General features: G+C 38.3%; 1 protein-coding gene across 6 annotated transcripts in view; it reads right to left on the bottom strand.

Annotated features, from left to right (window-relative positions):
* KCNMA1 (potassium calcium-activated channel subfamily M alpha 1) overlaps positions 1 to 23,604 on the bottom strand; it is an 879,212-nt gene that overhangs the window by 91,800 nt on the left and 763,808 nt on the right. For all 6 annotated transcript variants that reach the window (XM_054034181.1, XM_054034180.1, XM_054034184.1 and 3 more), the window contains one exon: positions 9,406 to 9,499. In XM_054034181.1, the coding sequence (XP_053890156.1) occupies positions 9,406 to 9,499 (94 nt within the window). The remainder of the gene's footprint in view (positions 1 to 9,405; positions 9,500 to 23,604) is intronic.

The following is a 23,604-nucleotide window of genomic DNA, read 5'->3' on the forward strand; positions in this document are numbered from 1 at the left end:
CGTATACAGCTCCTTTAAGCTGGGGATCTCAACTAATACTAATTAATTAAGACAATTTTACAGACAGACACATACAAGCTGAGATTTTCAAAGCTACCTGTAGGGTTTGAATACCCAATTCCCATTACAATCCACATTACAATTGTTGTTCTTAGCTACTAAGTCAAACATTGAGTGTTCTTGGAGACTTCCATCCTGTCACCCTTAAATCTGACTGTGTCAAGGTAAGCTTGGAGTCACAAAAGAAGATTAGTGTGAAGAACCTTGCATTAGTGTTGTGGCCATTGCACTGTCCAAGCCTGTGAAGTCAGCAGCTTACAAAGGCACTAACAAATTCCCATTAGATGGGGGGGGGGGGGGAATTATCTATCAATTTAAAAGGGTCTGTTTTAAACTGGATGTCCAAAGAATTTGGCCTTTTAATGCCAGCAATGACCAAAGAGATTTGGTCAGTCCTGCACTGAGAATACAGGCACCTACAGTACATGTCAGAAAAGCAACCAAGTCAAGTTTCTCATATCTATATTCTCCAGTTTATAAATAGTTTCTCTAGTTCTTATGGCAAAAATTATGTGCACATGACTTAAAATGAAGAATAAACACAATCTTTTCAAGGTTTTGCAGAGCATATAATGCCACTTATCATCAATTAAACTTGGAAATGACACTAAATGCCATGCTACAGCAACAAACCAAAAAAGCCTGCCTTGAAGACAACAGCCTAAAGCAAAACCACAAATCCCTTTTCCAGCAAACCTGCTGCGAGGGAGCCAGCATTATATTTTAAAGTGCACTGCTTTCATTGTAGACATTTATAACCACTCCAAATATATTCAGTTGGTGTTTTCAACTTTGGAACAAATGTGGAAATGGAATAAAAATAATTTTAAAAAAGAAAAAGAAGGGTGAAAATTGCTGTCTCTTTAATTAACATTAGTATTTCCTTGGATTTTCTCACCTTCATGTCAAACCTCTTGCTATCTGTCATATGCTTCTTTATATCAGGGCCATAGACTCCCATGGATCCATGCTGGATCTCCCATAGCAGCCAAGCAGAGGGAACAAGGGCAATATACAACCTATGGTGGCCATCACAGTGATAAGACTGAAGCTGTGCTATGTAAATCTTTGCCTATGGATGAAGCTCCTTTTTAGTCTCATCTAGAGAACAATCCTACCCATACTGAATCAATGGCAAAACTCCCTCAACAGCAGTAGACCTTTTAGCCTCACTAGGCATGCATAAGTCTGGAAATACACCTTTCCCTGGGTACCCGATGGCCTGTATTTTGGTAAGAAGACATGAATGGCAGAGTCCCCCCTAGAGACTGAAAGGTTTGGAAACCATCTTGTGCCCTTTGCCAGTGGTTTTCAGTTTTCATACATGAATGTACTTTTTTTTTTTAAAGGGGGAAGGGAAGGGTTTGTGAAGGATACGATGCCAAGCAAAGATGCACTGCAAAATGTCTCTTGCCTTTCAAATATCTTTTACAACCACCCTAACAAATGGAGGCAATTAACATGCTGTTAGTGTTAGATGTATGCAGCCAGTGCAGGTGCTAATAATTGAAAAAGCATTTAGAGCTTTTACACCCGGGTTGAATATTTCATGATGTGCTGCATGTTTCACTATTTACTCAGTGGGCCTCTGTCACTTCAATCTTCCCTGACTGCTTTGACTGGTGCTATAAAGCTCTACCAAGATAGAGTGACGGCTTGTCACAGGCAAACTCCACTGACTACTGCAGCTCGCTGGGACTAGCTGTGAAGGTTGTCACGCCGCTCTGGTGGAATTCAGCAAATGTTTTGTGACTAATACACCCACCATTTGTCGGCTACCATTAGCCATTCCTTATGACCCTCTGCAGTCTGTGTGGATGGCATTAAGTTGTAATGAGAATTTGTTGCCAATGTGTGTGTTACACTAATGACACTCTTTAGCTGACCTTTAGTTTCACAAGTTAATCAGCAATGGAATTTCTACAGTTTTAGTGCACAGCTGAAAGAAGCTTTATAGGGAAAAATGGCACAGTAACAGAAAGAAAACCTACTGGAATATTTTCAATGAATCTCTTTCTTGTCATACTCAAAATCATTGCCAATGGAGTCTATAGTCAATGGAATCTATAGTCCCACTCTTCTTGCACTGTCCTCCTGAAACTACTATGGCAAGAACTTAACTAATACAGCCGGTGGTACCCAATGTCTTGTGATCACCATTGGACAAGTAGTTGATCATGTAATATATGTTCTGGCTGAGCTTTACCTCTGAGAACTAGTACGAATTTCCTCCACCTCCATCTAAAATATTGCTAGTATCTCTGTTGCCTAATGTCGCAATATTCTACTTTAAGAAGCCTTTCCAAAGGGTTAATTTATCATGACCACTAAGGGACCTGGTGTAAATGCAAAGTATCTTCTTTTAGGAATCTGCTGAGTAAACATATTTTCCAATTGGAACATCTTGGGTATGCAAAGAGCTGCTCAAAATATACTCCTCAAATTCCCACACAGAAGAGTTCTGAAATGGTCACTTGTTCTCATTCGTGCATATAAGCAAATCAAAGAAGAGAGCGTGGGGGCCACAAAGTGTGTCCTTAGTTTTTAGCATTTTTCATTTGGATTCTATCAAGCTGCACACCTAGGATTTAAGAATTTATGGGTGTGTGTGGGGGGGGGGAATTGGGGATGGTGGAAAGTACCTGACAAAAGCAATCTATGGAAAATAAACCAGCAGCTAAGAAGATAAGGTAGTCTTTTCCACCTAAATGAATTCTACGTTTCACACCTCAAGGTAAAAGTCACAACTTTTAGAGACTTATTTTTCTCTAAGTAATCAGTGAAGGAAAAAATTCTCTTCTGCTCGCCTGATTTAAAGATTTTACTCTTTTCCTTCCAACATTTTTTTGCCTTGACCTTAATGTATTCAGGGTTAGCCTGTACATTATAGAAGAAGTTGCTTGTTTTCTCTGCTGGCAGACTCTCCTAATTCTTCCTGAAAGCCCTTCTCTAAACTCAGATAAATTTGAGCAAGAAGTCACAAAACTTTGGGTAAAATCTGACACTTTCTTATTATCACGGTTTGTAAACATCACTAGTGTAGGTTCCCCAATTGTAGCAAAAGTTGGAGGTCTAGAATATACTGTTCCCTACCATTTAAACTACTGTCATTTAACTTTGTGAAGAGCAGGGGGGGAGGGATAGCTCAGTGGTTTGAGCCTGCTAAACCCAGGGTTGTGAGTTCAATCCTTGAGGGGGCCACTTAGGGATCTGGGGCAAAAATCAGTACTTGGTCCTGCTAGTGAAGGCAGGGGGTTGGACTCAATGACCTTTCAGGGTCCCTTCCAGCTCTATAAGATAGGTATATCTCCAGGTCTAGACAACATGGAGGTTTTAATGTCAGTGGACAGCCTAAAACCTACACTACTACTGTTGCTGCCTCTTAATATAATATCAGAGGGGTAGCCATGTTAGTCTGAATCTGTAAAAAGCAACAGAGGGTCCTGAGGCACCTTTAAGACTAACAGAAGTATTGGGAGCATAAGCTTTCATAGGTAAGAACCTCACTTCTTGCATCTGAAGAAGTGAGGTTCTTACCCACGAAAGCTTATGCTCCCAATACTTTTGTTAGTCTTAAAGGTGCCACTGGACCCTCTGTTGCTTCTTAAAATAATGGATTCCTAAATGGTTGCATGGAGTTGGTTTATGCTGTTAAACAATCTTAGAAATGGCTTGCATATTAGTGCAGTGTCAAGTGATTCTTGTACATACACTATAGTACTTGCAAAGTTTATAAAGTGCTTTGGGATTCTTAAAGATGAAAGGTACTATATAAATGTAAGACATTATTATGGTTAACACAGTAAACTTTCACCTCTGCCGACCTGGGATTCATATCTAACTTAAGTCACAAGGTAAAGATGAGTAAACTCATTTCACTAGTTCTTAATTGACAGGTGTCCCCATAAAACCCCACTACTGCTTTATTTGGTACAGACACAAATAACTAAGCATCTCAACTGGAATGGCAGGGATAATGCAGGTCAACACTGAATAGCACTGGTAGAACAGAGTGTGTGTGTAAGAGGTTACGTCTACACAACAAGCTACGGGTGCAAGTCCCCTGCTCACACATACATACTCATGCTAGCTCTCATCGAGCGAGTGCAAGTATAAATAGCACTATAGCCCTGGCAGCAGCAGCAGCGGCACAGCTTAGCCATATTGAGACTGTACTCACCATGAGTATGTATTCAGCTCAGCTAAGCCATGCTGCCGCTGCCACTACTCATGTTACTATGACTACACTGCTATTTATACTTGCACTAGCTCGATGAGAGCTAGGTATGTGTATGTAAGCAGGGGAATCACACCCTTAGCTTGTTGTGTAGACATAGCTGGGAGGACGGACGCTGAGGAGCGGCAATGGGGATGTTGTACAGCCACTGCCCATGCTATGCCTAGATTAACATACGTCTTATCATTAAAATAGACTGTGGATGTTTTCCTATTTATTTTTATCAGATAAACAGGCCCACTAGGTTTTTGGAAGCCCGGCAGAAAAGTTGACTTTTTCCATGTCACTTTGCTGGACCTTGACAGTCTCTGAACAAGTTTACTGTTTGGCTGGGTATTTTTCTGGATCTTGGATCAAGAAAAATCCTCAAGGCTTATGAAATTCTCCTTGGTAACCAAGTGAAAACTCAGCTTCCTGATGCCTCTGATTCTTATGTGATCAGGGACACTAATGATAATGACCCTTTGCTGAGTATGCTACTTGTCTAGAGGCCTGTGTCAAGAATACCACTCAGTTCAGAGTGGACAGGGACAAACTATTTGTTTGCTCTTCAGGCCCCTTGGGCCCTGTCACATGCCATTTGTTCTTACATTAATAGGTAGCTTGACTCAGCTGGGTTGACATTTTCTGCTACTCAGTGCATTCCACTCATGCAGCAGCAGTTATCAAATCATTAAGTGAGGACTTGGACCCTGTCAACAGTTTAAGTGGCTTGTTGGTTTGGGTCCAGGACTTTTCAAAATTTTTACTGGTCACCCTTGAATCCAGAGGGGCTACTTTTCGACCAGCTTGGCTACCACATACAGTGGGTGAGACAGCCTGGTCACATTTAACATGTTATTCACCAGGGACGTGCAACAAAAAAAAGAGATGATGAGCAAGTGAATTGATGTCTGTTAATGACCTGGGGGCACCAAATGTTTCCACATTTCCTTTCTGCAAACGTCTCATGAAAAGGAAAACCCGAAATGCCTTATGTGATTGTTACTCTGCTGTATATTGTTTCTTTCCTTTCCTTTTCCTCCCCTGCACTCTCCCTTTCCATTTTATGAGGCGGCGTCATAGGAGGTCTTACCGGGTCTAGGATAAGTCTTTATAAGAAGTCTGCTCTGTTCCCTTTTAGAGTTTGTTCTTTTGGTGTTTTTGTTTTGTTTTGTTTTAAACTGCCAATTTACAGCAGCTTAGGATCTGGCTCAATATGTGTTTTTCATTTTATTGTCTAAATGTTTACCCAGTCTATTAGTGTATATGCCCAGTGTTATGATACAGGTATTCTGTTCCTGATTCGCCAGCACAAACCTCCAGTTTTATATCAATGTGACTCCACTGACTTTCACTGGATGTACACTAGCATAATATTGGCATAATATTCAGTTTCCTGAATCTCGGCATATACATCTAAAACATTTCTAGTGTCTACAGGACATTTGCAAATTTCATAATTATTTACTTCAGCTAGTAATTTAGTTTGCTTCTTGCATTGTAAAAATGGAGTTTTAGAGCTTTTGTGTTCTCCATCATATTAGGTAATATGGATTTGTATAGTGCTGGGTGACCCTCAAAAACATCTGAGCTTAGGTTCACTTCAAATTAAGAATTAGTTGAACTGTCCAAAGCTCTCTGCTCATGCACCTGCTGGCCATGCTCACAACACATCCCTTCTTATCCTTTGTGTTCCAGTGGAAAGAGCTATCGTGGGTATTTTGCCCACAGCACACAGGGAAGCACAGTGACCTCTTCCTTGCATGAGCTTCCACTGGTTTGCCCTCTGTACAGTAGAAACACAGTATTGCTGTAGAATTTTGGATCCTATGTTACCTGTAAGGTTGAGCAAGAAGTGACTCTATAGAGCTATGATTAAATTCTCAGATGGAATTTTGTGCATACTCTTCCTACTCCATATGCTCACTCCTTCCAACTGTTCATCCCCAGCACAGCAGGAATGAATCTTATGGACTAGTCTGTTAACTGAAAAAGAGCTGGCTTATGCAATGTAACTGGGTCATCTAAGTGCCCCCACCCCCATGGACTTAAAGGCATGACTTCCCTGCTGGGGGCCCTGACAGTTGGATGTAACCACTCATAGGACCACAGCCACGGTCTGGTTAAGGCACACTGGAGTTCTACACTGTCCGGGGTGTTAAGAGTCCAAAACAAAAAGGAAAACAGAGAATTAAAAATCTGGGTCAGCTGGGGATTCGTCAGTCAGAGCATGCCCTTCTGCTCCAGGGTTGTCTCCATGTGGCTAGTCCCTTCTTGTCCATCTTCCTGGACCTACTCATCCTATTCACAAAATGGCTCGTCTAGGTAGCAACCCGTCTTAAGCTCTTGGCTGGAACCAAGCTTCCCTCGCCGAGGAAGCAGCACAACTCTGCTCTCCTTCTTGGTCTGTCTTCGGCTGGGTCTCCTCCTTTTAACTCACTTCTCCATGTGTGACACTGTCTGCAGGTTTAGCCGGGCAGGGGCCCACAGGCTCTCTTCAACCTCCTTATGGCCAGTGTGGGTCCTATCTGCCCTGTCAAAGTACTTTTCATCAAAACTTAGGAGAAAAATATTTTAAAAGTATCAGCTTTGGACGTCACAGTGCTTTTACCTAGGAGGAAACTTTGTATACTTCTAATCGATATTAGCCAAAGACTTTGGGGGGACGGGGGAGGAGGGGGTGTCAAGAAATTTCAATTTCAGTCATGAAAGTATTAAAAAAATAGTCAATGGAGCCTAACTTGCAGTGCATAGAGGAGGATTTGACCACTGCACAGCTTGCAAGGAAAACAGATATTTATTCCGATTCATTCCATTTTCTCGGGTTTAAGAACTCTGAGCTACAATTCAGTCTGCCACTATGTTCCTGACATATAAGGCAGAGAGGCTAGGGGGTATAGGAAAGGGGTGAGGGTGGGGGGCATAGGGTGGGTAAGTAAATTCAGCAGCAAGACAGAGGAGAAAGAAAACAGTCTGGATTCAGAGGCTTGGCAAGTTCTCCACTCATTGCTCGACCCACGTTTAGCAATTCTGATGTGCTACTGAGCAGACAGCTCGAGCTTGGGATGACTACTCTCCCTCAGTCCCTCTTCGGCAGGCAATGAAAGCAGGCTCCACTTTGAAAATTTCCCCCCATCATGCAAACTGACACAGGCATGCTTTTCAAAAACCCACAGCCAATCTGTTGATCATTACTTATTTACAAAGGCCTTCGGGCAGAAAGTCCTGTAAAAACCATACTTGATAGGGTATACACTAGCTTTTTCTGCTTGTGGAAAAAAAGTACCCCTAAGGCTACCTCAAACCATCACTTTCTATTGCACATAAAATGCACCGTATAACACTAAAGTATTTAATATATATGGTATAATATATCTACAGGAAAGGCATTTGTGTAGAAGTATGTTACCCTGTATTTGGTAATTTGATGTTTTGCTGAAGGCTATGACTTGAAAAAGCCTGCACCTAGTACAGAGGACCTGTCATCTCAGTACCCAAGAGCCAGTAGAATAAAGAAGTACCCTTAAGCAGCAAAACTTTGACACAGCTTTGAAGCATATGAAAACAGTATAACTCCCCAGAATTATTATTACTCAAGATCAAAGAAATGAGGCATACTTTACATAGCAAACAGGGACAGTGCACTCAGCTACAAATGTTTCAGCTCTCTTTTTTTAAAAAAATGTTTTACTTCCCCAAATTTAGGGGATGAAGGGGGAAGCTCCCACATTTTTCAAACTTTAAACAGATAAAACTGTTAGTGCCAGATAAGAAGATTACCCAAAGGTGAGTAAATTGAAAATGATGCTAACATGACAACTGGCGTCATAAAAATGAGAAGCTTGGCAGTATGCTCATTTTATTCTTTCTCAGAAACTGTAAACAAGCATGTAAATCAGTGTCACAGAGGCAAGGCTGAGGTACCAGGAAGGCAAAGAACTTTTAACGATACATTTAACAGAAATAGATGGTCAATGGGGGGAAAAAAAAGACACAGCTGGGTGCATTTTCTTCAGTGAATCAATCTCACTTTTGGTCCTGCAGTCTAAACACAGATGAAGAAGACTTAAAGAAGTTATGCCCTTGAATATGCCCTAGATTGTAGGAACGATAAACAGAAAAAGGATGCTTATTGAATTGGCTAAGGAAATTCCCACTGCACTGATTGAAGTAGAGAGGGAAAATCATCTGGCTATATCCATAGCCGTTAGAGGAACATGGCTGCTTCCAGTAAGCAGAGAAAGGTGCTAAGTGATGCATGCCTGATCCTGCACCCATTGACTACAACAGGAGAAGGGTAAGGCAGAGAGAGAAGTAGAATAAAAGTGCTATATTGCTTCAATATAGTACAATGTCCCAATTGCAATTCCAATTACAGAGAACCTTTGCTTAAAGAGAAATTTGATGGAAAGAAATGACTTAAATATCTGAGGGTTCCCTTATTGTAAAATACTATATGTCCAACAACAGCGGGGAAATTTCATTAACAACCAAAAGATGTTTTTATCATCCACTTTCAGAGTAGGTACTATTCTTAAAAAAATCCCTGTATTTCATAATTAATATTGCTTTTAGCCTGAGTAAAATTGCATTAGTTTTGAACTTTGCTTTGGCAAGTACATGGATTATTAGACTTTTTTTTTAATCAGTCAAAATCAATTAACAGAAATTTGATTTCAATCGACAGGATAAAAGGAAGGTAATATTCAGGTTCATTTTTGATTGTGATGATACATCTCACATATGGCCTTAAGTACAGAAAACAGTACTCAGAGGGATTCCAACAAAAAGAGAATTGCCTGAGGCAAACTAACCACATGAGTTCCTCTGATTGGTTAGTGCTATCATTAGTGCCACTGCTGTTTAAGAACTACACATGGACAGGACAGGGTGACAGCTAAGACTTTAAAGCCTATGTATTTTTCAAACAGCTTTTCAAACTGTTTTTCATGACAGAATTTTTTTCAGCTCTATCATTAACTGCTGACAAGCTGACAGAATAAATACTTCAGCCTTTCAGAAACCATCTAACAACCTTTTTCTTCAACCCCCCCCACCCCTTTTTGAGGAGGGGGAGGTGTAGAGGAAGGAAAGAAGATAAAGATATGAGTTTCTTACAGTCTTACCTCATCAGTTTGGGCGAGGAGTTGGGTGAATTTCTCATGCCTCCATTTCGCTGCTTTTTTTTGGGTGACAGTGTCGACGGATGTTCATCTTCAACTGGAAATAGAGGCAACTCATGAGATTAAGGACCCCTCTAAGCGCTATACGAAATACAAGTGACATAGCAAAGAACACACACTCAACGTCCATTCACGCACTGATACTTCATTACTAACTTTTTAGGCCCAACAGTAAAATAAATTAAAAAAAATCAAATATGTTAGTCAGAGATTGGTTTGGAGGAGGAGGAGCTGGAGAAGGGAAGAAAACCAGGGTTTTGAACACAGAAGTTCAAATTGGTTTCATACTTTTAAAACAAAAAAAAAGTGGGAGGGAACAGCATTTATGTTATTCTCGGAGTTATTTTCAATTAATCTGTGCTACTGAAGAGTAGAATTAGTGCTCTGCTATATACACAGAAAGATAAAGTGCTATTTGAAATACCAACATAATAGCTGCCAGCCTGCTTTTGCTAATGAACCACATACAAATTGGTTCTTGCGTCTCACATGCCAGACAACAGAATCTTCACGAAGAGATGTAAAATATTCAATGCCTTGATGTTTAATGTTTCAGTTAGTCAGGATTGTGAACATTGCCTGCAATTGTGCACAGATCTCCAGCACAACTCAGACCTCATCACTCCACCTTTCTCACAAAGGGGAGCTGTTTTAACAGGAATGAGCAGAGTATGGTTGAATGGAAGTGGGGGATAGTACCTGTATAACAGAGGATGTGTTATAGCAAAGGATCTTTTAATGAGGACAGAGTGCATTTTAAATGAAAGATCATTTTCCAAATGTAAAATCACTTGCGATTACTGTAAAGTGTACATCAGTGGATTACCTATAACAACACTATTTGCTTTAAACAAGCACAGTTTTCTAATAAGTTGTGTGTTAATATTAACCTTCATCATTACTGTTTAAAGGACAGCTACTGTACTTGATAATTAGCACACATAAGTATTATGTTTGCTATCAAAGAGAATCATCTGTGAATGGTGGTTTCTCAAATTCAGACTAATGCTGTAATATCAAGAATGAAAAATAGTTTCATTTCCATCCTATAGTTAATTGAAAAACAGACTAGAAGACAATGTAACTGAGGCCTAAGTAGCTGTTACCTTAAAGATAAAAAGAAAGAGATTAGTAGTAGCAGCTACATTAAAGGAGCTTAATACACATTAGCAGTGCACAAGCAGCGTCTGGAAAAAAAATCTATTTGCAGTGAACTATATAGGAAGAAAAAAAGCAGACCTGGACATATGTCACCTGCTCTAGATTTATCTGAGAATGAATTAAGCAATATCCTCCTGCTACAATCCTCTTCTGACACTATTTTCTTGCAGCCCGCATTCTAGCTTGTCATGTCTGTCTGTTTTCCGGAGTATGTTATGGAACTTCATTTTGCCTTCATCAAGATTACAGGACTGGACACTGGAAAGGCAACACTGCTGTCTTCTTAAATGACCTGGCATTGCCTAACAAATCCTGGATTTTTTTTTAAAAGCCTCAAAGAGTGATACAAAAGGAGTTGTAATTAGAACTGAGCTATGATCAACTTACAACAAATAATTTATTGGACTAATTCAGCCATTTTTTCTGCTTAGAGAACATCCATAAAGAATATGAAATTTCCTCAATATTTGACTATTTCATTTTTTGTTTTAGAAATCCATAGCATAATCGTGAAATTTGTTATATATTTGACATTCAAATTTCTAGCTGTACTGCCTACTTGTGATTTGTTAGATAAATCACATAGTGCAATTACTGTTCTTTGATTGGCTAAGAGTGTAAACATTTCCTCAACGAATACTCAAATGTGCACATTTAAAACCGACTTTCTGGGAGAGTTAGTTGCAATAAAACTTAATCACTTCACTATTCAGTTGTTTGTAAACTCTCCGAAATTTTTTTTAGCAGTATCTGCCCAGCTCTACTTATAATAAAGTGTGGTTCTTTATTCGTTCCATAACACTCTCTGGCAAGTCATTCTCTGGAAAACGGTGTAATCTTGTTTTAAACTTGTCTGTCAAAAACAGTTATTCACATGCTATTCTACACAGGCAATAATTTGCTTTTAATGCATACACAGGACTCCCTTGTTCTTTATTTGATATAAACAGTCAGTCCAAATCATATGGACTCACCACTTAAGAGATTAAAGGAAATAACCATGCACAATGTTGCTTGCAGAAATCACCTACAAATAATATGTTTCTCTCTGCCAGTAAATAAAAGCTCAAAGTTCATCTAAATTAATGTGCCCCCCTGGGGCTAGAAAACGTTTATAAGAAATTCAGTAACATAGTACAAGTGGAGTGCATTTTTATACCTTTTTCACTAGTATAAGGAAGCTCTGTACCCAGTAGGAGCATTTGTAAAGTCTTATTTTGATATAGACTAGCTGTAATGATATTATATAAAGAAATATTTCTATTAACAGTGCAAAATGCTATAAAAAAGTATTTTCCCAAGCCTTCGGGTGGTTAAAATGAGTTATGCTTGCTGTTTCAAATGTAAAAGGTAAGTCCAATGAGGATCTTTCATCCTACATGGTCTAGCATTTGCTTTCTCCAGCCTTACCAGATGTTACTATCATACTGGCCAATTGTAAAACTAGGCCTTATTATTATTATTACCTTCCACAATGACGATGTCCACAGCTGGATTTCCTGACAAAGTATACAGTTTCTTTTAGTGTTGTACCTACAATAAACAAGCTCTTTTCTTCATTAAGTGCCCATCATCTTTATGCCGTATTACTGTCTGTGTTCACCTGCAATGTTCTAGGGTTACATGGCTCACAAGTTAATACCTATTAGCAAAGCCCTCGGAGACACCTCATTTCTGTACTAAAGCCATGCCTTGCTCAAGCAAGGGAGCCATTTATTTTCACTGTGGCACTGGGGGGGGGGGATAAAAGGGGAGGGGAGAATTGTCTGAAACTATACAAATGGTGTGTAATGGAGACCATTACCTATGGCTTGGTTCCCAAAAGTGTTGCAATGCTAACTCACAGGTGGATTCTTAGTCACAAGTAGGATATAAGCCATATTTAATTATTAGCTTTAATATATTCTATTAATTTCCTGTATATTTAAAGAAAGTAGATCTAGCAAAACTTTTAGTTAAGCTATAAAATATCATTTTCATTTCATGGTTCCTGTTTCTGCATGAGAGGAATAAAAATTAAAATAAAAGGGAATCTTAAATTTACTCGCTTTCATGAAAGATAACTGTATTTGAGTAACAGGCTGTGATATATAACAACTGAACGCTAATGCTATACATTTGACCTACTGCTTCTGCTAATGAGAATGTGGCCCTATTTTTAATATTTTCAATTTATTTAATGCTGTGGGAGTTGTATTACAATATAGTCATACTATATTAATGCAGACCTTCTTTACCAGCTTTCATGAAAGTATAGACAAGTTCAGGAATTCAACACAGAATTTTATAGAATGTGAACTCAATCCAGCCTTTGAGTTCTCATAAAATTCAAAAACTTGTTTTTGCACATCCCTAAGTATTACACTTAATGTACTGTTGTAACAACCCAGTGCTCGCTTGTCTAATAGGCACAGAATCTAACAGTTTTACAGCTCGGGAAGACTCAGTGCTAGAAAAATGTCAGGCAAGTCTAATGAGGCTTCAGATATTCTGGTTTATGCTGGAGTTTAATTTGAAGTTACACTGATGTTCTAACATGTTTTCTTATTCTTGAGTAAAAAGGATTCATTATTTCAATGACATAACCTCCAGACAATGTTCCGTGAATTGATTTAAGATGTGCTGGTAATTTTAACAGCCTTAATGCAGAGCCGAACATCTGTAACAACATATTACTTGACTTTTATCCTCATTTAGTTTTTAAGCCAAATAAAGGAAATGTCTTCCAGAAACATTGGACAAGTTCATAACTTTTCTTTTATTATTTTGTTACTATTTTTTTAAATACATCAGTCTCTTTCATTGCCTCTGCAAGGTCACTAACAACATAGTTTACGGGTGCTTCCCTTTTGTGGATCCCCAAAATGAGCTGGATTATCTAACAACCTTTCAGCTACCAAATACTTCATGAAATGGAACACCTAGTAAACTCATTGTCTAGAATGTAAGTGTTTGAAAGCAAATAAAACATAAGAAAGATAAAACATCAACCACCCAGAAACATTAGTTACTATCTTGTTTAAGTTATTAATCACCACATCTCAAGAAACCCACATCTGTAAGCACTTAACAGAGCATTAGTAATGTCATTTTCACATTGAAAATACTCAAACTGTAAAACCATGCACAAACCAATCTGTACTGCCTTATGCATCCAACTAAGGGGCTACCTACGGAGATCTTGGTTCAACCCAGGATTGTGAGGGTGATAGCAGTATTTTACAGGCAAACTGAGTGCCCTTTGCAATCTACAGTAGGTAGATTTTCCATGCTCAACAGAGCTCAGCAAGTTAAGGTGCAGCAGCGAGGGATTGTTGGGTAGAAAGAGGCTCCCTTTACGGTTATTAACAAGTGGAACAGGTTCCGGGATTCCTTCAGTGGGCTTGGCACCAACGAGTGCATTAGTAGTTGCATTCTTGAACTGAAATGAACATTTTGGATAACTTGATCTAGCTTCATTCTTTACTTCTAAATAATAAGAAAAAATGTAAATTAATGTTTTGTGTATTAAAAAAAGGTTTCAAACCACAGGATAAATCAATTTTAATATTATGTGGAATTATAGCTTTAAAGCTTAAACTATCAGTTTCCGTAGCTGAAGTATAGGTTTATATCTGCAGCCTTATTCACATTTCCAAGAAATGGCTCTCTCTATATATATTTCTATATATATAATCAACCCTTATAAAAGGATTATTCCATATTATCATCATCTTTAAGCAATAATCCTAAAGTAAGTGTGTTTGAAGCCAAGCCTATTTCCCAAAAGTTGATAATGATCTCAAGATTTGTTAGCTTGTCTATGATGTTTATTCCCTTGAACCTGCTGAAAGTGTCAGGGAAGATACAGTACTCTGTTGCTATTAAAGTAAAGAAGGAATCAGAAAAGAGGCAAGGTCAAAAGTTTCAAACTTGTGTGCCTACAGTTATGGACTTAAATCCATATTTAAGCACCTAAATAAAAGTGGCCTGATTTTCAGAGGAGCTCAGTACTGGCAAATTTCACCAAGGTCAATGCACAGCACCTCTAAAAACAAGACCAACCAATTTAAGTGCCTGAATGTGGTTTCAGTTTGAAATTGTCAGCCTTAATCTTTCCTTTTCTAAGGAGCAGAAGGTAAACTTAACAAAAACAACACATTAAATAAAACCTTTAATGAATATAACCTTCTGCAGAAGACAGGGTAAAACATGTGTCAGCCTTGCAATAAAATTATGCAGCTATGATCTCCTATTGCTGGTTTTAATCTAATGTAAAAGCAGAGAGACAAGGTGGGGGTGGGATCATATCTTATATTGGACCAGCTTCTGTTGGAGAGAGACAAGCTTTCAAGCTTGCACAGAGCTTCCTGAAGAAGAGCTCTGTGTAAGCTCAAAAGCGTCTCTCTCTCACCAACAAAAGTTGGTCCAATAAGAGATATGATCCCACCCACCTTGTCTCTCTAATATCCTGGGACCAACACAGCTACGAGAATACTGCATACATCATAGAAAAGTAGGTGAGTAAACCCTTGAGCTGGTAAAGGTCTATGTTGCATTATTACATTGTCATAGGTGACGAAGGTCTGGAGGGAGGAATATATAGGCTCATCTTGCAGCACTATTTCCACCTGTTTCTACTGGTTTACAAAATTCTCCAGTAAAAGTGAAGCAGCAGTAGCTCAAAGGCAGTTTCAGAGGTCAACATGTTTTTGACCTCTTTGCTCAGTTTACCGTCAGCTGGAAATGGGATACATATGCGGCACTCAGATACCTGCCAATTGTTTCCAAGAAATAAGGACTCTGTCTTGATTCCAAAAAGCTTATCATACATGACCTATGACAGACTGAGTATGCACTGATCATCAAGATTCAACCACAGTGAATTGAATGAAGTACCTATTAGTCCGAGAAGGGTCTCTACATTAACGGCTTGATCCAACTCCCTTTGATGTGGATGAAAATATTTATATCAATGAAAGCTGGATCAGAACCTAACTTGCAGTATTTTTCTACTGTTTGCTACTACTAATAAAATATGGTCAAGTACTAATAGATAAGATTTCAAAGGGATCCTAAATTACTGGAAGGCAATTTGTGACCTCGATTAACTAAAATCACACACAAAACGTTGTGTACCACACTGAATGAATAAATTCTCAGGGAATCATCAGCCTTGCATTGGACAGATTGTTGCTATTTCTCAAACCTTATGCTTCTACTTCTGGAATTTATCCAGTGACAAATTTTCAAATAATAAAAAATATCCACATAGCCTACTTCTCTACACAGGTCCAATGAGCCATGTGCTTATTTGAACACTTTCTGAAATACAACTATCTCATTTCAATTTTTGTTCACAGTCAATAATGGTGAAAATAATCCATAAAAAACTACCATTTTGCATCAAAATACTTGAAGTAAAAAGGAGAGAGGGAAAAATCTACCAATATGCTTCTCAAACCTTTCCAATCAACTCATGTGAGGACCAGCCCAGGTTTTTTTGGGAGACAATTCCAGGGCATAGTAGGCCTTGGGTGCTCAGATACCATGTTACTGGGTAGCATAAATGCCCATATAGATCTTATCATTAGGGATTTATCTTCTGATATTCAGCCTAGATTTTCCTTGGCTCAAATTCACTTTATGACTTCTAGCTCTACCTCGTATACCCTGATTATCCACTATACCATCAAAATAAATATTACAAACTTAGTAACCAGGGAGAAGTGAAAGAGTTCCCATTTTTAATTTAATTCGTCTAGAAACACAGAAATTACCAGACTAGAAGTCCATCTGGGAGATATTCAGATTTGGTATTTTTAGTCTAGATAGCATGGCAAAATGTACAATCCTGTGGGGCCAAATTTTCAAAAAACAGGGCACCTAACTTACATATTGAAATACATGAACAGACATAAAGAAGCAATGTTGTGAACAAAGTATATATTTGAGCCTCATGGCTAACTACTGCTGCACACATAATTAAATTTTACATGTGCAATTCCATATTTGCACATTCAAGTACCTCTGTATGTGCATAAAAATACTTCTATATGCATGAATTAAGCACATATGTTTTAAAATGTGCCCTGCTGTACAATAAAAGCTGAAATCTCTAATTTACATAATTCATTTTTTATCTGGCTAGGGTTTTGGACCTATTGCATGGACGTAATACTGATTTTGATGTGACACACATATGGGGAAAATATCACTATTAATTATATAGAGCTAAGTATGTCATTACAGACCTTCTATGCTTCAGCAGGCTTGGCACCCAACCTACTTGTATTGGGGCCTTTTCTTCTCTGAAACACTGCATAATTTTCAAGCTAACATCATCCAGTGTAGTGTATATGTGATCAGTCTTTATTTTGTGGTTAGCCCCAATGACTCTACCATTTGAATTAAAGAACAACCCCCTTTCACTTACAGCCAAATTAGCTCAAATAGTAGAGGCCTGTGATTTTAGTGCTAAAAGTCAAATGCTCCATCTCTGATGATGACCACCGCATCTGTAGTGTCTGTTACCATTGCTAATTATAAAAACACAGGGCCTTTGCCATGGATCCATAAATCAGTCTTTTGTAGAGAAGATCAATGGATTTTTGAGGATTGCAGACAGAAGGGCAGGGATGAGAGAAAATGGGTAGATAAACCCGGGATATACAGAGTGGTCATCACAAGTCAGTCAACCTTTACCACACTCAGGATTAGACAGTGTGATATTTCCTAATCTAAGCATAAGAAGCTAGCATCTCTAATACATCTGTGTGGTAACTGTAGGCAAATGTCTATTTATGGCAACCACTGTACGTCTCTTGACCAGAAATCCTACTAGCATTATCTTAAGTGGTAATAATGCCTATCAAATGTCAAGGTATCAACTGATTTATACACAGGTTTATTTTCAAGATAGTAACATGCAGCCTCACAAAAGGTCTCAGCCAAGCTGCACCCTGGGAAGAAAATACAAGGTTTTGCCTAAAGACTATATTATCAAATCATATCTGCAGATTTATTTGTTCTATTTCTATACATTAGATTTGTTATAATCAAATTAATTTGAACAATAACCAGCAAATACTGAACATTTTTAAAAACAGCCCATGTGCTTAATTCCATGCCCATGGCACTCCCTGTTTTATTCTCAGCTTTAATTTAAATGTAACAAGGCAGACTACCAGTACAGTTCTTTCAAAGAAATGGCTGGATCTGGCTTCAGTGTGATTTGCCTGGCAGGGGAGATAAAGATGTGTTTAAAAGAAGACGACGACGACAAACCAAAACAATACCAAAAATAAAATAAAATAAAATAAAATAATCAATTGGAATTGTTAGGCTTTCAATACCATCGCTTCATCAGAATCTAACATAGCATTTTCCCTCACAGCCAGCTGTCAGATACCTTGCAGATACCTCATTTTTGGTTTCATTCTAACCCATACTACATCCTCTTAATCTCTGTAAAGGGTGATACTACATCACTATACAGATAAACCACATCAGCACTTGAAGTACAAGGAGTTTTTAGCAGTCTACCAATCCCTGGTTTGAATAACTAGTTGATCCCCCCCCCTTTCAACTTTCCTTTTCTCTTAAGCAAGTTCCCCATTTATCACCAAACACAGCAATCACTGTTATTCTGTAATCTGGCATGCTTTATGAACATGCTTTATGTACCTCAAACTCCTGGGGTTGTGGAATACAACAACATGGAGCTCCCTATTGCTGAATGCGAATAATCAATATGTTGATTGAGCTTCTGGGTACCAAAATTCTTTTGGTCTGAGTGACAGTGAACATGACTTTCCTCTTTCAATTGCAAGCCTGTTTATTTTTCTACCTACCACTTTGTGAATCAGGCAACCGAAGATACCCACTGCAATTCCTCCAAACTGTCAGCTATTGCTGTGATTCCACCCAGCACCCCCTGTACAAGACAACAGATTAACCATTAGACTAGATATGTTGAAAATATACAGCTTCAACCTTTCCCCAGCTAGCTCAGAGCAATGTATAGATGATTATTTCAACCGTCAGCTGCCGCATAGACTTAAACCCCTGCACAATAACTCCTGGATTCATCTGCCCCTTGTCAAACTTGCACAGCTTTAGTTTGAGCGTACATAGTGTGGCAGTTTCACTGCGGATCTAGAATAATCCAGACGGCTGCTGTCTCTTTGTTAACAGGAAGCTAAACTGATGAGTTTGTAATGTATTTCTTATCAAAGGTAGTTTCAAAAAAGAAAACGTACCCAATCAGTTTGGGTTGGAGTTTAACATACACTGAAACATGGTTTAATCAGAACATTTGTGTTATTTGTCTGGAAAATAAATCTTATTAAATCCCTTTAAAAATCATTTTATACCAATGAATTATTTATTTTATGAATTTATAATTATGGCTTGATTTTTTTTCAGTAGCATATGCAATGAAATCATTGACTAGAGACTACAAGGCAATGGTGCCTGACTAGATACAAGAATATTAATTTCAGAAAACTGCAGAGCAGTATTTGTTTGGTGTCTCAAATGATAATTCTGCATGAAAGGAAAGGATTGCAGCCTTGTTGCCTACGTCTTCAAAATTCATGGAGATGCATTTAATTTTTTTTGTTTGTGTAAAGGGAAACAGATATCAGGCATATTGGACAGTGCTGCCAATATAAAAGCAGGTGAGGCTTACTGGCAATCAGTTTCAGTTTGTGCCATGTGCAAGAAGATAAGAAAACATAAAGATCCAAGAATGTCAGGCATGTAAGGGTTCTATATGTTTTACAAATGGCTGGAAATACTGAATGCACTTTGAACCTTTTCATAAGGTATTCTCTATGAAACAACAAGACCCAAGGAGCCAGTCACTTGGGGTTAGTTTTTTTTGGAGGCTTTTATCTTTTGACTAAAAGCATATAAAATTGATTGACCTTCAAATGAATCACTCCAACTTTTTTTTTAAGCAGGCATCTGCTGTTTAAATTTTGTATTAACACTACAGTGGTCTTCCCTCTTCTAATTCTCACAGCACGAAAGTGATTGTATGAGAGCTAGATTTTTTTCTTTTTTTTAACTTGAATGCTCTATATAAGCAGTTAACACAACGTGTGAAATGCTGGTAGGTAGAATCCTGTTATGTATTATAGATGGCTGCTCTGATCTTCTATTAAACCAAGATAAAGTTAAAATATATGGGCTTTTAGGGTAAGGCAGGTACATACTTTGGCACAATGAAGGATATGCTGTAAAGACACTTGGTTTAACCTTAGTCTTTTGATAAAAAGAAGGCCAGGCTGAGATTTTACACTGCATGAAGCCTTTAAGATATTTCTTTAGGGATACAGTAACCCTCTGAGGGAACTGTAGAGCTTTGATTTTTCCTTGCTTTTCCAGTTTAATCCAAGGGCAGCATGTTATCAATGCTTTCCCACAGATACCTGTTGTTATCACTCCTACTCTCTATTACCATAATGTCAGCAAAGCAAAGTGAGGAATTAGGTTAAGGCTGTTCATATTAAAGCCCATGGAAATCACAGAAAATATTTTTATTGAACTTAGTAGGCTTTAGATCTGGAGCATTAAGCTGTTCATATTTCATGCTTCAGGGAGTGAGCTGATGAAACAGGACAGGAAGAAAGCTTTACATACATGCACAGCATTGCACAACTGCTTGGGTGCCTATACAGACTTCGGCTATAGGACAATGCCAGAGGAAGGACGCCAGACTTGATGGGCCCGGTACAGCAAATGGTATGTTCTGACATAGTGATGTACAACATGGCACTGCTGTATGCAGTAACCATCCTCCCTTTCCCCCGACACAGGCACACAGTATAAACTAAGAGCTAATTTGTGAAATCCATAATCAAATCTTAATTTATAGTCAGGTTTATTTATGGTTCTCCTGAACCTTGTACGTATTATTTTTGGTTCAGATTTTAGTCCTCTCCCATTCATTTAGCTCCATTTTTCAGATACCCCATTCCACATTGCCTTCTCATTTTACTATTAACTCTGTAACTATTTATTCAAGCCATTGAACTGTTATTGGCAAACTGTTGAATGAAAAGTTAAAAAAACCCAGAGGATATTTTCCTCTCTCGATTTAACAGTCCACGTGACTTCTCCACACACTGTGGCTATGTGAAATATCACTGGGGTCTGAAAAAGGAGCTTTTATTCCAAGACTTTTAAGATAGGGATGGGGAAAGAAGAATGATTAGACAAGGGCCAAAGTTCTAGGGATTAGAACAGAACTCCCTCAACACCTACAGGCATTCTGTTCCAGGTCCACCTCTTTTGAGAGGACTAATAAAATGAAGAGAAGCACAGAAGGCACTGCAGCTAGATAATGCTGAAACACAAATTATCCAATCAGATACATTGGGAGTAAGTATCCTCTCAAGTAGATTTTACACACCGGTGTTATATAGGGTCATGTTATCCTGGTACCTTAAATGATAGGAAGGAGCAAAAGTGACAGAGAGAAATCTGCAAGTGGATCGCTCAAAGCCTGAGATTGACAGCATCATGGTAAGGGATGCTTTTGATAAGGGATGCTTGATGGTTTAATGGTTACAAGTTGGTGACCGGGAGTTGAGAGATCTGGGATTTTAGTTGCAGCTATACCACTGATTTATTATGAGAACTTGATCAAGTCCCATATGCCCTGATGTTCAGTTGTGCTGAACACTCACATCACCCATGGAAGTAAGTGGTCCAATAATTTCTCTGTATCTCAATTTCCCTATATATAAGATAGTCATATTAATACCCCTCTTTGTGAAGTACCTTGAGATTAAATGCACATGAAAAGAATGTGTGATAAGGATAAGTTGATATTGGTCACTTTCTTTGATGTACTGGATACACTGAGGTTTCTTCTTAATATAAAACAATATAAATATGATTTTTTTACTTCTGTGCTTTTCTTCTTAAACATACAGTATCGATAAAGGAAATTGCCATTCCTTTTTGAGTGGTCCTCCGACAGTTCCTTTAAGGTGAAACATATTAAGCCAAAAGCCATGTCTTTTTTGGGTCCCTTCTTAAGAGTAGTATCATAGGGCAAACTGTAGTGTTAAGCTTTTCCACACCCATAGTTCTGGGTTTAGTGCATTGGCACAGATTGTCCTTGTCTTAATATGTTACAAGCCAAAGCATAGCACCCTTTGACCTACTGCCTAAGAGAGGGTTTTGACACCAGTTACAGAGGACATGGAGGAAAAAGTAGCAGCATTAGCAAGAATAGACTACATTTATGTCATTCTGTCAAACTGTACTAGGAATCTGTCCTGTTGTTTTTGTGAACTACACATTAATGGAGGTTGCCCCTGTGTGGCTGAATACACTGCAGAGTGATCAATCATTGTTAAGACCAGTGTAGTTCCTACATGGTCAAAAACCAAACAAAGAGTAGCCTATATTTAAAATGAGTCTCTTAAACCACACCCAAATCAATGCCTGTGGTGTAGCTACATTAAAGTTCAGTGGGAAAAATATAATATACTTGTATGCCGAGTACTAAACTAAAAATGAGAACAGGGCCCTTGGTGATTGCTTTACTCCTCTAGATTGAGAAATCTTGTGTTTATTGTGTATAGCACATTTGACAGGAAAGAAGGTTATGTAGTGCATAGGAAAGGGATTCTGCAATATTCACATGCTTACTTCTTCATAGCAGAGCCCTATAAATCTAATCTAGACACTGGATGAAATTGTTTCCTTCCTAAGAGCAAAGGGAAGTGTAGATTTCACCCTAGAGAAACCTAATTAGAGTCATTACTTTGTTTTCCGGTGCCAAGTGTCAATTTTTATCTATTTTTTAAAATATACATTTCCAGTAAAATTCCAATCAATATCTTCTGGAATTTATAAACTGAGGAAATAACCTTTTATTTACTCTGATTATTTCAGTCTCATTTAAAGGATGCTTTAACTTGTTTGTGCTGAGGGGGTTTTCTTTAACAAATTTAATGGATATGTCCTATTAAACCATCTTACCATTCTCTTGTCAGTACAAGACCGTTCAATATGGGGAGTTTCAAGAGAACTTAAGGGATTTATTGGTTTGTGCTCTTACCTTCCTTAGGCACTTTAGACAAAGCCCTGAGATATAGGGAAATTTTCATGTCTGTTTTCAAACATCTCTATTTAGAGAACTCTGCCTCGGTTCTTGCCCCAAAGTTTCCCAGTGCCCCAGAGTCTCTGATTTTGCCTTTGTAGTAACATGTTTCCCACCCCAAATTTTTCCTTCCCCTTCTGCAGCTCCTTGTTGCCATATTGAAGGGCAGATAAATGACTATATCTCACAGAGACTCCCATGCTATGGTTCACATCAGCAACAAGGGATAAGGAAAGCTTCTTGACACTTCACTCTGGCTTTCTCACTAGGATCCTGTTCTCATTCAAGTCAATGGAAAAACTCCCTTTAAGTGGAATAGGGCAAGATCAAACTCTATGACTCCAGGGCGCGCTCAGGCTGAGCTGCAACACTTTTGGGATGTAGGACTTAATTTTTTTCTTAATCATGTGTGGATAATATGTGTTTTTCATAAACGTATATTAGCCAAGTGTAAGCTTCTGTACATGTTTATATAATACATATAGGCTTGTTGTTTTATGTACATATACATATGTTGAACATATATTCAACTTGCATGTACTTTTATACAATTGCCAAGTAGCATCTGAAATATTAGAAATTGTTTTTCTCTAAACAAAATGTATTTCTTAAACTATTTTTTTAAAAAACTTACAGGATCTTCGGTCCTTCTCAGTTGTTATTTTATTTGTAAGCTAGCAGCCCCATCTGCTGGCTGTACTGAGTTTCAAGCCCCTCTGTGGTTTTACTCCCCAGCTATTCTAGGATCTATGCATAAATATATAGCAGTATTTCTCAGTTGCTGTTATACATAGAAATTTTATTATCAGAAGACAGATTTCTAGCACATTGGTTGCAGTTTAATAACACTCCATTACCTGAAGTATGACTTTCATAAG

This window comes from Malaclemys terrapin, chromosome 7 (genome assembly GCF_027887155.1).
Source record: "Malaclemys terrapin pileata isolate rMalTer1 chromosome 7, rMalTer1.hap1, whole genome shotgun sequence".
In the NCBI taxonomy this organism is placed as follows: Eukaryota; Metazoa; Chordata; order Testudines; family Emydidae; genus Malaclemys; species Malaclemys terrapin.